The sequence below is a fragment of the Phalacrocorax aristotelis genome, chromosome 3 (assembly GCF_949628215.1).
Source record: "Phalacrocorax aristotelis chromosome 3, bGulAri2.1, whole genome shotgun sequence".
Lineage (NCBI taxonomy): Eukaryota > Metazoa > Chordata > Aves > Suliformes > Phalacrocoracidae > Phalacrocorax > Phalacrocorax aristotelis.
The window spans coordinates 124,540,986-124,555,989 of NC_134278.1; the positions used below are offsets into that span (position 1 = coordinate 124,540,986).

Genomic DNA, 15,004 nt, shown 5'->3' on the forward strand with positions numbered 1-15,004 from the left:
CACAAAACACAACCAAAAAGGCCCAACTAAACAAAAACCAATTCTCTGCAGTACCTGAACTATTTCTTTTCACACTTGACAGCTGGTAGTACAGGCATTGTTGTGTTGCATTGTAATTATGTATAAATATGTTTATATTTCTAGAAGAAATGAAGTCTATAGGAATGGAATACCCAGGTCTGGGAGATAAACTTGTTGAAGATGGCTGTATTCATATAATTTCACTGGGTTCCAAAGCATTGATGATCCAAGTCTGGGCAGACTTGAACACTGGAGCATTCATATTTCGGTACGGTGTATTAGTCCAAAAGCAGTCTTGCGAACACATGTATTGTTACTTCCAGTAGCAGCTTGTAGACAATACTGGTGGAGAGCAGGGAACTAATTTTTGTAGTAAAGTCATCTTGCATACTGATGGCAATATTAAGTAAGTTTATTCCATACAGATCTACAGAATTACTTGCTTAAAATGTTAGTGTCTGATCTTGGATGTCTTACATAGTCATATATATATGTATGTATATATGTAATTGCCCAAAGTAAGATGCAAGATCAGTTGCAAACATAATGTAAAGCAAGGCAGCAATTCAAATATTGATGAAATGACACAATAAATGTGTGAAGATAAGCAAAAGCTTTTGTAGCTGTAGGGTTTCACACCTCAGGTGTGAGAATTGCTGCTGTTTAATGCTTATGACAACCATCTTGGTATTAATCTTCTGAACACATTTCAGCCCTGATTTAGTTCTCATAAGTAATGTATCCTTAAAATGGGTCTAAAGCTGCAATTTTAGAACACTATTTCATGACATTCAAAGCACCTGCATTTTTTCAGTAAACTGGACTCAACGTCTCTGTAAAATAGAGAATATCTTTATCTTCAATGTAAGCAGATTAAATACTAAGTTGAAATCCTCACATTGGTTTCTCTAGCTTACATTGAGCGCTCTAAATATTGAATTGTGATCAAAAAAATTATCCGTGAAACTTAAGGAATGCAGTCTCAAAGTAACTGAAGCCAAAAAATTGCAGATTTGGGGCTTAAAATACAAATTTGAAAACAAACATGCACACTTGTTTTTCCTTCTCTGTTTTTATAGCATGTGCATGGATCCAAATGATGAGATGAAAGCTGGTCTGCTGGCACAGGCTGAATCCCCAGAGAATGTTTTCATTGTGGGCAGGTGGCAGCACTTAGCGCTGACGTATCTGCAGGAGCCAGAAGGCAAGAAAAACATCCATGGAAAGCTGTTTCTGTGGATTTCTGGTCAGAGGTAAAGTATATATTAGTTGCTCCTAGGTATTTATCTTACTAAAAAGATGTTCTCTGATAGGAAAACACCTGCACTACTTCGGTAGAAGATGGAGTTAGACTTGAGTAGTCTTCTAGGGGTGGGAGAGAGGTGTCTTTGAACTGCTAGGAATTGCCTAGAAATATCCAGAAAGGTCTTGATTGCCTTGAGAATCTTTCGTTCATACTGTGGACCAAAGCAGACATCAATGTTTTTCTTCATCATGGATAAGTGGAAGTGGGAAGTACTAAAAGATGTTGGGTCAGATCTGAAAAAGCTATGGCATTAAGTTAGCTCTAGGCATAACATCTCTGGTTAAGTTAAAATCTGAACTGAGGAGGTATAGTTCAGGTACTTGTAATATTGTTGAAAGTTGGAACAAAGAGGAGATGGAGAGAAGGCAGTCATTGTGCTCCACTGAGAGGAATGGAGAGGGGAGAAATTAAAAATATTTCAGATGAGATCTGAACTGGCAGTGCGAAGTACTACTTCCACTGAAAACTTAAGCTCCATGCTCCTAAATGAGTTACCTGATGCTAAGTGGGGTGGGCCTGCACCTGAACGAAATATTCATTGGTTAGAGAAAAATGAATTTATCAAATATTACAGGCTTTTACCCTTTCTTCCTAAAGTCCAGAGTATGAAGACTTCCTTTGTCCCAAATATAAAGCAGGTGGTCAAATTGCTAAGTTGTAAACAATTAGATGTATCACAAAAATTCTTTACTATTCCTCTAGAATTCGGTCGGTCAATGAGCAATGCTATTAAAGACATACCTAAAACTGTATCTAGAAAAAAAGCTGTTGCACAGTTTTTCTTCCTGTAGTTAAACCTGGAATTGTAAAGTATACTACTTGTTTCATGTTGTTCTTCAAACTACATGGAGTTAGATTTTTAAGCAACTTGATTTCCTCCCTGTATTGTTCAGTCTGTGCATGCTGATATGCAATAAAGTCCAAATATGAAGATATAGGGGAAACTGAAAAGACTGTTCTGCACAGGTGCAGTCAATGAGCCCTCGCTATATAGAGTTAGTTGTCAATTTGCTAATACTTATGGTCTTCCAGGAAGCTTTGGATGACCTTTACAGTCCAGTTGGTCTGCTTATGTAAATCCACATAAGGTTAATTGGATGCTTTCTGAAAGCATCAGGCTTATTGCCCGTGGCTGTACAGCACACTAGCTCTGACAACGTTCCCTGGTATAAGGAAATACTCAGCATGCTATTTTCCAGCATATGTGAACCAGTTTTCATGATGTGCATTAGCATATTCAAAGGCTTTTGACTTTTTAGGAATAGTAGAAATTCTTGAAAGTTGTGATATTTTAGAAGTGTGTATAGTGTTATATGCAGTTTCTTCTTTGAGGTCAGGGGGAAGGAGGAAGGAATTTCAGATCTAGTAAATATTGACTGTATGGCAACCCTAGTTGGGACTGTATTCCTCTGCTCTGAGTGGTATTCGAATATACACATTATTATGTAACTGAGTTTGAAGGTGCCTAGAAGTTGAAGATGGCTTTAGTAATTAAATAACTATATGACTTCTCATCTACTAAATATCAAAATCTATTTTAAGCATAAACTGAATGCCTTCGATAACATCAAGAAGTGATCAAAATTGCTTAAACTGTTTATGTTTCTTTATATGTATTTTTAGGAAATGTGAAATTAATTTAGATTACGCACTACCAAGGAAATCAAGCTTATCTGACAGTAATAAAACATTTTGTATGATTGGCCATTGTACATCATCTCAAGAAGAATTGCTTCGCTTGTCGGGTAGATGGAATCTTGGAAATCTGCTTCTATTTAATGGTACTTTTGTATACTTTTTTCTTCAATAAGTCTTCATTTCTTCCCCTTCCAAGATCAAAGGCTTAATTTGATTTCTTTAACATGCCAAGCTTTTATAGTAAAAGCAACGATACATTATTTACCAGCACGATATATGAGGGAGAAAGTGGGCAAATGTTTCAGTATTGGGTACTTCCTAATGCGTTCTTCTGCCGCTATTCTCTTGCTTTCTTTTTAGTGCCGTAATTGGCAATTCCAGTTACCTTAGTGTTTCTTTAAATGTCTTTAAATAATACTTTGGGATAGGGGGTGGAGAGATGGTGGTACTTGCTCTGTTTGGTTTTTTTTTTTTAGAGCACTCAGTCTCTCCCAGATGGAAAATTTAATTTCACTTACCTGCTTCTAAACTACTAGTTTCAAAATACTTAAAGCACATTAAAAAGTAAACAAAATCCGAAACACCAAATACTGAGTTACAAGTGTTTATTTCTGACACTGCTTGAAGTTACTTCAGGGTTTTCTTAGATGTGTAGTTCTCCTCCCTCCTTGGAAAGTTTTGCTCGGGACTTCTGGGTGTTTGCTTAGTGCTGAAGGCTGGAAACCCTGCTGGTCATCATCTGGCATTTCTTCACGTGCAGTAGCCCGGACAGGACTACTACACAAGTCAGATTGGTTTGCCAGGGTATGTGGTGTGTGTGTGTGTACGTAGATATAGTGTATTTGTGCAGGCTATTGGTGAGATGCTTGTTGTAACTGTCAGCTCTACCTAGTGAATCTACAGGGTCCAATTGCCCTGTGCCTACAGGCAGAATAATTGATGTATCCAGAGAGCACTGGATTTACTGCTGTACAGTTGTCATCCACCCGTACATCACAGACTTGGGTCCTTCTGGATGCTTCTTGGAATTTGCATTCTCAAACACATGACCTGAGGTGATGTGCTGCCTGGAAAGGGGAGGGAGGTTCATCTGGCCTTCTACTTCCCACATATTTTTTTCTTCCTTATTAGTTCTACTGAGTTCTTATTGTTGTTGTGTCCTTCTTGGTCGTTCTACCCTATTCTCCATGATGTTGTAGCATGTAGTTGCTCTCTGTAATCTTACTATGCTTTGAAAACTTTGAGGAGGCTTGAATAGATGTCCTCCTAATTTAAAAAAGTGTAATTGATTATTCAGAGCTGTTGGTCTTCAGTTTATGCAGATCATTCTCCTGATCATGTTTCGGTTGCCTCTGCCACTGAATTGATCTGGCCTGTGATGTATCAGAAGTCACTGATCCACAGTAGCTAATAGAAAGCATTGGACTGTACTGATTGTAGGACCTGCTGATAAGAAACAAAAAACAGCCAGTGATCTTCCTTGTAGTCTCTGCAGTGTACTAGCCAATGTATGAATTCTGCTTCATTGTATACTAAAGAGTTAACAGCTTATTTTCTGGATTTTAGGTGCAAAGATTGGACCAGAGGAAGCATTTTACTTATACACATGTGGGCCAGACTTCACATCTGTAATGCCTTGTAAATATGGCAAAACATTGACTGATTGCTCTAAGTACATAAGTAAAGAGATTCTACAATGTGAACAAATTAAGGAGCTCTTCATGGCAAAAAAGGAAGTGGATGTTGGGCCTTTAATTGTAAGTTTCTACTGAAAAATGGTTCTTAATCTCTTTGAACTGGTTAAGACACTGGGAACATATTTCCTGCTGTCTCCCAAAGTGCTCAAAGCAGGCAAGAGCAAATGCAATTTTCATTAAAATCACTGCAGGGTTCTTCCCGTTTATTTCATTGGGAGTTGAATGCTACACAGGGTGACCATTTCATCTTGCTGTAGGTTGGACTCTGACTACTTCTAGGTGTTCCAGCATCTATAATACTGCATATTTCATCTGTCAGAGAAGCAGCCACCTCCAAAAGTGTATTAAGTACCTGCCCTAGAATGAATAGTAGCTGTTGGAACTAAATCTGGCAAGGGATGTCAAGGATAAGAAGGGCATCTTCAAATACATCAGTAGTAAAAAGCTGGGTAAACTGTGGGCTCGCTGCTGAACAAGGTGGGTGCCCTGGTGATACAGGATACAGAGAAGGCAGAGTTACTGAATGCTGCCTTTGCTTCAGTCTTCACTGCTAAGACTGGCCCTCAGGCATCCCAGCCCGCAGAGAAGAGAAAAAAATCTGGAAGAGGGAAGACTTCCCCTTGGTTGAGGAGGATTGGGTCAGAGATCACCTAGGCAAACTGGATCCCCACAAATCCATGGGCCCTGATGAGATGCACCCACAAGTGTATATTGAGAGGCAGTAGGTTTGCATCAAGTTTGGTTGAAAAGTCACTTTCCAGATGGGAGACCTTAGCTTTTCTCATCTTCCCTGACTGAAATAACCATGCTTGATGCTGGTGTAAATACAGTTACACAAGAAAAAGAATAAAATAAAACTTTATCAGTGGAGCCTGCTATATTTGGGGAATTGTCTTCATGCACTGGTAATTCCTGCTGTATGAGTTGTTTCCACTAGAGGGATATTTCTGATCGTGTTCTACAGCAGCTCTGTAGTTGTAGGCAAAGGGTTATTCTGTCTGGATGTGATCCTTGTAAACAATGGTACTAAATTGAATAGGTTAGGAAGGAAGGAATGGAATAAGTAAAAAAAAAAAAAAAACCCTAACAAATCAGCCATGCAACTTCTAAGATTATTTTGCCTTACCAAACACCAAGTAACCGGAGAGAAGAACTATGTGCTCAAGCGAAGAATTAATCTCTGCGCTTTTGCATAGAATGCAAGTGCCTTAAATGTAATTATTTCTCTATTTTAAATAACGTCCCAAATATGATCACTTTACATCTTCTGTGAAAATGTGTTGGTTACTTTCCATAGGAGCTTTGGTTTGCTTTAAGTCTCTTCATAAGTAGTAAAACGTCTTCTGAGATACTTTTTCTTACAGCAAAGCTGGTTAAAGGATAGACTTAAAACATAATATTTGAGATATTTCTGAAAAAAATAGATCCCTTTCTGTTTTGGACTCTCCGCTTTAGAAAGGGAAACAATTTGCCCGATACCTCATATGTTCATTTTCCTTTAAACTTGTCAGTAACTTTGTTTTTATGCAAAATAGCTGTAATTATTCTTCAGGTGATAAAGGGATCATTGGCAGAATTTTTTAGTGCTTTCTTAACTTTCTGCGCTGCAGCTATTGCATACATTTGCTAAAATTTAGGAATCACATTGCGTTCTAGCACATGTGCATCCACATGAAACTTAAGAGCATGCCTAATGGTAAAGTAGAAATGAACCACTGAAGTTGCTGCTGCTTGCTGTTAGGTGGCCTTTTTGTGTGTGGCTCTTTGTTTTGAGGGTTGGGGGGTTTTTTGTATTAAACTTTCTTGAAAAATTTTATAAACCTCTTTTGTTTCAGGAGAGTCTTGCTGTTGTTTATACCACATGCTGCCCTGGTCAGTACACCATATATGAACCTGTTATTAGACTGAAAGGTCAAACGAAAACTGTACCTTCTCAGAGACCTTTCAGTTCAAAAGAAGTTCAGAGCAATGTACTGGAGTCTCATCACCTGAAAACGCTTCAGCCAGTTGAATATAAAACTCTTCAGGGTATACTACATGAAATTGGAGGAACTGGTGCATTTGTTTTCCTCTTTGCTAGGGTAAGGGGGCTGGAGGTGGGGGGGTGCGTGCGTCTGTTCTCCCAAATAAAATTTTCTTTGGATCTTGGGTAGCAAATCACATTCTAGCTGCCTTGCTGTAGTCCACATGTGACTTCCTTTTTTTTCCTTAAAGAAAATTTATGGAAAATATCTGTGGCATAACAGACTGCACCATACAGCTTGTCTTAAACTGGAAACTTAATTTTAATTCTATGTAATGTTTTTTATAATATTGCTAATATGTAAGATGTGGTGTTATGTTCAGATTTAGAGGGAGCTTCTAAATGCCAAAAGAGATTATTTTTAAGACTGTTGTAGAACTTATTGTATTTTTGGTATCTAATTTTTAAAAGGACTTAAATTCATTGTGCATCTTCAAGACTTTAAACACAGGATGTTCACAATGCGGGTATGAATAAATGTAAAACTACATAGTGTGCAGAGCTTTAATTTTATCTAATAAGTACTGTGAGCTTTTTTGTGAGAACTGCTCAGCCATGTTCAAAGTCTTCTGTCTAAGGAAAAGTTTAATTTCAAAAATATTAAGGCTATAAGCCTTAACGTAGTTACTACTTAGCGGTGAACTTTAGATGAAGAGGCTAGTATTTGTGCTAGGAGTCTCTGAAGTACTGCAGTTAATTCAAAATACTAATGTAGGCCTAAAACTGGTTTGTATGCCTCTGGGAATGGTAGTGTTCTGAAAAGTGTGTGGAAAGTAACCAGTGCACATTAGACTAGAGACAGTTCAGTCTTCTGTTATGAAGACACCACCTGCTCTAACTTCAACATTGAGAGTGAAATCTGAGGAGAAAATCCTTATTTGTGTTATTGTATTATGTAAATTTATGTAAATTTATGTAAATATGTGCTACAGATCCTGCTGTAGGCTCATTTGCATCAGTAAAGTGAGTAAATAATGGAACAGCTGTCAGAAAATATAAGTATGCGTGTGTGTAACTAAGTGCAGCAGAAATAATGGGTACACGGCAAGGGAACCTATAGGAACTGAAATTCCATTTGAGACTTCCTGCATATACACTTTTGGTAAAAATACTTTTGCTCTTGGGATTCAAGAATTGTAGGAAGTAAAGAGTCAAGAATGGTCCATGGTCTTAATCTATCAAATTGCTTATTTCTTAATGGACAGAATAAAACTTTAATGCTTGATACTGCCTGCTAGGGATAGTCTAGACCTTCAGGAACCTTAATTTAAAGCTTTCCTTAAACATCTAGGAAAAATACTTTTCCAGGGCAAACAACAGATTTTATTCTTACTAGTGGCTTATGTATTTCATGAGCTTGTGACTTCGTAGTATAGCAAGAATAAATTGGTGCCATCTACTTAGACTTCATTTAGAACAGATTTTTTTCTTAAAAACGGTTTCTTTTAATGGGACTTTAATTTTCTTAGGAGATCATCATTTACCACAGTAGGAATTACCACTTCAGATATAATATCTGAATGTACACACAGAGGCAAATATGAAGGCTAGGTACCTAACCTCAAAACCTTTAAAACTGATTTAATACAGATGTTATGATTTAAGACTGCAGCAAGGCATTTTAAAGGCTTTTTTCTAAATGTTTCTCATTTAAACTCTTTTATTAAATCTGCCTTTTCAGGTTGTAGAGATCAGCAGCTGTGAAGACACTCAAGCTTTAGCACTGCAACTTATACTATCTTTAACAAAATACAACCAACAGAGAATACAGGAGATGGACAATTGTAACGGTTATTCCATGATCCATCGAGCATTGATCAAACCAAAATGCATTGTTGGATTTTGCATGTTGAAGGTAGAGTGCTTTTTAAAACTCAGTATTTTGTTCTGTGTTGACACGCATGTAGAAACTTCTGTGATTTTAATTCTACGCTTGAAGCCGTCTTCACAAAGGCAGAACAGTGACTTGGAGCAAGTTTGGTCTAGGAGTGTTTTGCCTTGAATTGGAAACTGCAGATAGGTGAGGGAAGAAAAAGCAAGTGTTGAGAGACCCTGATTTCAGAGGAGATGGGAGGGGGGGAATAAGTCGACTTTGTTTCCCTGAGAGCAAAGATCTTCAAGTAAGCTTAAATTCCTAAGCAACTAATAAAAAGATTTGATTGCACTTGAAAATATCTTTAAAAAAATTTGTACCAGTGTTATTAGAATGAAGCCTCTTAAATGCCTTCAGTGGGGTTCCTAAACTCAGTAACTATTGTCAAAGTTGACCAGGTAGATATATACTTTCCCTATCAAGAGTGTCTCTTTAAAGATTTTTTTTTTATTCTGATCAATTGGGTAGGGTAACTGTACTGCCTTGTGCTTATGACATTAAAAAAAAAACTTCCCCCCTCTTTAAGACTCTCCTTGAAGGATGCTGCAGTGATGAGATTCTCTATATAAATGAGAATGGGCAATTCATGCTTGACACAGACTCTACTGCAGTTATCCAAGATGTTCAACTGTTAGAAAAGCTGCTGCTTGACTGGAAGATATGGTCTAAAGCAAAGGTAATTACTTTTATTTTGGAAAGATTTTAAGTCTAAAATTCAATATTAAAAGTAAAGTATTATGAGGTCTGAAATTAATTTTTCCAGTTAGATGTAAGTAATTACTAAAATTTTCTAAAATTAATGGTCCTTATTCTTCTCTGAATAGTTGGTAGTAGCATCAAGTTCCCATTATCAATGACGCTGGTAGCCTTAGTGTATCAAGTCCTGTAAATGTAATTTATGTAAATGACTACTTAGATGAATGGCTTAATTTTTTAGGGAAACTTAAGTCTTGAAAGACCTACTTCTCTATGGAGTTAAACTGTTGAAAATAACCCTCTGTGTTAATATAGCAAAGACTATACAAAACTAGTTTTAGACAAGGAATAATTTTTTATAGCTTAATCATTAAAATATGGTAATTTTGTATGAGCATAACTTTTCCGATAGTTTCCAGTTCTGACCTTACCATTTGCAGTCACTTAGGCTTTTTGTTAGTTTTTGATCTAACTTGACTCAGTTATGTTCATAAATTGTTTGGTTTTTATTTATGATGTGTAGACTCAGAAATGCATTTTTGAAGCCAAGTTCCTGTTCTGGTTTTGTTTTTCAGCAAGGTGTTTGGGAAACTCTGTTAGCAGCTCTAGAAATCCTTATCAGAGCTAACCATCATCAACAGATGTTTAACATTAAACAGCTATTGAAAGCTCAAGTGGTACATCACTTCCTCTTAACTTGTCAGGTTCTGCAGGTACTTTCACTCTGAAATCCTACTTTGTGCTTGGCAAATACTTGGTTTTACTTAGCGGGGGAAGGGCAGGGAAGGAGACTAAATGTTGTAGAAAAACTGCTTCAGTAGACTCTGTTCTCTATGTTTCCAGACCCCTTTCATCTTCAACCTGCATTGTTGCTGTAAACTGATACAGATCCCTACCAGGTGCTCTGTTTACTCCTGGACAGAAGGGGCAGGAGATTTTAACCACCTGGTACTATTTGAAAACCTAGGCACTAGGTTACTTGCAGAATCCATACATGAGTAGGAGCTGAAATGAACTGTGACCCTTTTTGAAAGACCTGAGATGTCTCTTACTAGTTCAAATCTTCATTACTGAAAAACATAGTTACTGTGCAAGTAGCAGACACTGTCTATCCTATGTCTCACCAGGGCTAATAGGGCAACTGGCACAGTCTGAGTGCTCATCTCATAATTGTGACTCAGTAGTAGCTTCATCCATGGCACAGAGATAGCTGTTCTAAAAAGGGCTTTGGGGAAGTGTTTCAGCCCTTTGATATAGCCACTTGTTAGAAATGTGATTTTGAAACTGTTTCCTGCTTATAGCACGTATGTTTGTGAAAATATGTATTGTAATCCCTTTTCTTCTACACTGTATTTTCAATCTTACGTTCCTTCTTATTCTGAGTTTCTCTAAGACATGAAATGCATTGTTTTTCCTTCTCGTAATGATTTTTTTGTCCTTTAATCATTTTCATTGCAGTAAATTTTGAATTTCTTCATTTTTATGTTGTATTTCCTACTTTTGGAACCTGTTAGTGGTGTAGTTAACTCTTTAAATTGTATATTAATGCAAATGCCTAGATACAGAATGTTGCACAGTATTTTTCCCTGTCTCTTGCACATGAGTACAAACACTAATATACATGCCTATTAGGAAAAAAATTAATTTCTTAGTTGAAAAAAATACTCAAATTGGTCAGCAATGATTTGGCCATTTTTGGGGAACGATGGAATGGAAGATAAAACTATATAAACTATTCTCTTCAAAAACCTCACTGAAATTAACTTTTAGTCTATTCATACACCAGTCTCAGTGAGGGTGCTTGGGAACCAAAACATGAGGTGAAATTTAGAGAAGTTAGAAACGAGTTAATCACAGTGCTCACATTAGTGAGGTTTCCCACAAGTTTCCTGAAGTCCTGATCTAAAACCATTGTTCAGTTAACAGATTTGTTGCAAATAGCCATTGCCAAACTATAGCAAATGCTTGATCAAGCAGAATTTATAAATATAATTAACAAAATCTCAAAGGGGTATGTTCATAAAAATGGCCATTGAAGAAGAAATACAGAAGACCCAGTGTTGCACTGTTCAGAAAGTTCTTAATACGTTTGACAGGTTAGTTTCAGCAACTATTTTTATTTTGCTACAAATACATAATACTATGACAGTAAACTACACTTTCAAATGTGACTCATGTCCTAAGGCTCCAGCATTTCAAGTCATAGTAGTATAGTATGCAGATGATGTTTATTTCCTGAAAATAAACTTGCATAACATCCTTAATATTTCATTTGTGCCTGAATTCTGAGTGTGCTGGACTTGAGTAACATTGATTAGGTACAGTAGCTCCTCTCAAATTAAAGAATACGTGCTTTATTACTTAAACTTTTTTCTTGTCTTCTTCTACTACAGCATGACAGATTTTTTTTTTAAAAAAGACAATTTTCAAATTAAAAATATAAATAACTTAGAGTTGTACTGCACTTCCTTTCTAGGAGCATAAAGAAGGGCACCTTGCATCGCTGCCTCGGGAGGTTTGCAGGTCATTTGTGAAAATAATTGAAGAAGTACTTGGATCTCCCCCAGACCTGGAATTGCTGACACTGGTCTTCAATTTCCTCTTGGCAGTTCACCCTCCCACTAATACATATGTTTGTCACAATCCTACCAACTTCTACTTTTCCCTGCACATAGGTATATATGTCACATTTAACTAGAAATAAACAAAAGATCTAGTCATAAATTAATATTGAAAAAACTTCTTTCACTCTTATAAATTACTACTCTACAAATATGTTCTTTGATTGCTATATTGTAATAACTAAATATGAAAAGTATTGACCTATTGGGACTTAGCAAAGTAAGAGTAGTTTACAGTATTAAGCGACATTATAGTTAGCCTTTGTTTGCTTGCCTTGGAGGGCTTTCTTCTGTCTACAGCCATAGATAGTATCTCCGATGGATATGTCTTTAACTCTCTCTGAATTTTGATGCTGCTAAATGGAGTGCATAATGTTAGCTGCCTGGATGGACACATCTGCCTGTGGGCACATCTTAGAGAAAAACATTTAACTTACTCGTAAACGAAGCTTCTTCAGAAATGTGTGTATATGGTCCTGTCTCCATCTCTGCTTTCTTGTTTCCTGTCACTGAATTCCTAGAAAAAAAGGCCTGAGGAGCACTTTTAGCAAATGATCAGTTGCACAGCAAGACGTCATTGGCAGGCACCATCGGTGCATTGCATACAAGTTCCCGAAAGCAGCTATGTGCTTCGAGGGGTGCAGCAGATATAGGACAGTGGCTGTCTTTAATATATCTGTACTAGATGATCACTTTGGCAGAATGAGTGATGAGCTTTAAAAATTATTTCTTGATATTTTAAAAAAATAAGAAATGGGTAGATGTATAGTTTATGCTTTAATATTAGCATTGTAGAACCTTAGCCATATCTTAGGTAAACATGGAAAGCATCATCCAAGTTTGAAATGTTTTCTACTTTTGCAGATGCCTGTGCACCTCCAGTTTTAGTAATCAGTTTCAAGGGCAGTACAGTTGGTTTTAGCTATCTCTGCCCTGTAATATGAATAGATCTAAAATACTGACTAAGTAGAATGCACTCTTTGATACTTCGAGCTTTATTAGATGAACCTGTTTGAGAACAGTCACCTGTTTTTGACATGGCAAAAAGTCAGTTATTACTACTTGTATGCAAGGACCATCTTTAAATATAATTACTTTAGAACAGCATAATATTTTCAGTGCTCTGAAGTAAATTTTACCGATATATCACTAAAATAACAAATTGTTCCCAGGTACTTTTCCTCAGATGCTTGTGAGTTGAGAAATTCTTGTTAGCCTCCAGTGACCAGCTTGAAATGTAACCTGGCTACTATTGTCTAAATACATCAAGAATGCAAACTTAAGAAGCTTTTATGTAACTTCTCCCTTATCTTTTCTTTCAAGATGGCAAAATTTTTCAGGAGAAAGTTGAATCACTTATGTACCTGAGAAATTCCAGCAGTGGTGGGAAGTCAGTAGACAGTTCTGCATTTGTGATTACAACTCCAACTGGATTTACAGCTTTACCACTGGGAGGTAAAATCATGCTGGAAAAACAAGGGCATTAAGACAGTCCTTTGGCAGATGACTAGAGTGCCTTAAATTGTTGCTTTCTCACAGATAGTTACTACAGAGCTCCCCCTGCCCCTTGGAGCCTGATGCCTGAGCAGCAGAGTAAGAAGGATGGAATTGAACATGCTCCCGAAACTGCTTTTCAGTCTCAAGTTGAGACAAATTGCCACATCGATGGCCCAGGCAGTGAAGGGGACCAGAGAGCTGAACAGTTGCATTCATTAAACAGACCTGCTAGAGATGTATGAGAATGCCTTAACCAGGCGATAGATGAAACAGTGAGCCATAAGCAGCTATCCTATCTCTGCAGAAGAGCATTAAGCTGATAGTTTTCTTTATTTGTGTGTGATTGTTAACATCCATCTAAATATATTTTTAAAGTATTTGCATTTAGTTATACTGTAGGTATATATACTGTTCTGACATGGTAGAGGATGGGAAAGTATATCTTATAAAGCACAAGTTAGATACCTTGGTTATATAAATTAAAACCGAATAGCTTTCTAGAAGCAGTCTCATTATATAGCATGCTAAACAAAATGAGGTCTATAAAGATAACTGCTTTAATCAGTTTTGAATTCCTCTGCTATAGATGCTGAAATAGTGTGAAGTTAGTTCAAGCAGGTAACTTTTTTCAGTGGGCATGCTGCATCATTATTGAATTAGATTTTTAATCATACTTTTTACGGATTTGCATAGGCCATCAACAAATATCACCTGTAAAACAAAAGCTAAAACATAATTTATGCCTAAATATGTATTTCATCTCGTTGACAGTGAAAAATAAATTCTAAATAAAAACGCATCATCTAAGCAAGTTTACCAATATATACAAAATAGGAGTGGAAACAAATTACTCTGCTCTCTAACTTAGTTGATATATATTTCAGATCATGTATGACTTAGCTACATTCTGTGTATCACCAATGTAATATCTTTTACAATTGCTGTCGTTAAGATTTTGCTTAGAAAAAGCAATTGCACCTTCAAGCGCTACTTCAGTTGAAAGAGTATTAGTTCAAGTGTCTTTTACTAAAAGCAGCGATATGAAGAACAGACCACAATACTAAATTGTGTATGGAATTACTCATTCTCCCATGGATTAAATATGAAATCTTACTCTTCTAAACAGAGTACTTTATATCAATAGTACCAAACTGTTGCTCTTTAATCAAGATTATTCATGTGTGTCAGAGGAATATTCAACATAAATTTTTGTGGAAATAGGTGTTTGAGTATTGTGGTTCTGAATTTGAATTTCTAAATTTAGATAAAGTATTTGAAATGGTATGTTTGTTAGCTAACTTGCTACCTGCATGTGGGTTTGCAATTCATTGCTCTACCTCCTAATGTGTGTGCGCAAGCTTGGCTGTAAGGTGGTTGCAGCTATATAGATCCTTCCTGTCGTCTGAAGGCCAGCTTGGTCTGGCTATGTTTGCACGTATGTGTGTATATATTTTATATATATCTCAGTTAAAAAAAAAATCCTGATGCATCATCATTGCATTAGTACTAATGGTGCATAGTTTTCAGAATATTTCTGAATGAACAAAGTCTCCGTTTCCTAGGCTAACAGCTTCCTCCACCAGTCTGCTTTACAGACTGCTTTCCCTTTTTAAAAATATATTTAATGAAAGA

General features: G+C 36.7%; 1 protein-coding gene across 5 annotated transcripts in view; it reads left to right on the plus strand.

The window, feature by feature from the left end:
- Nucleotides 1-15,004, plus strand: part of LYST (lysosomal trafficking regulator) — an 86,060-nt gene that overhangs the window by 36,719 nt on the left and 34,337 nt on the right. For all 5 annotated transcript variants that reach the window (XR_012659933.1, XM_075089442.1, XM_075089444.1 and 2 more), the window contains 10 exons: nucleotides 145-289; nucleotides 1,101-1,274; nucleotides 2,951-3,108; nucleotides 4,532-4,722; nucleotides 6,498-6,743; nucleotides 8,367-8,540; nucleotides 9,085-9,234; nucleotides 9,830-9,967; nucleotides 11,731-11,929; nucleotides 13,199-13,330. Coding sequence is in view for 4 of the 5 variants with exons in the window: in XM_075089442.1 (XP_074945543.1) it covers nucleotides 145-289; nucleotides 1,101-1,274; nucleotides 2,951-3,108; nucleotides 4,532-4,722; nucleotides 6,498-6,743; nucleotides 8,367-8,540; nucleotides 9,085-9,234; nucleotides 9,830-9,967; nucleotides 11,731-11,929; nucleotides 13,199-13,330 (1,707 nt within the window). In the remaining variant the exon portion in view is untranslated. The remainder of the gene's footprint in view (nucleotides 1-144; nucleotides 290-1,100; nucleotides 1,275-2,950; nucleotides 3,109-4,531; nucleotides 4,723-6,497; nucleotides 6,744-8,366; nucleotides 8,541-9,084; nucleotides 9,235-9,829; nucleotides 9,968-11,730; nucleotides 11,930-13,198; nucleotides 13,331-15,004) is intronic.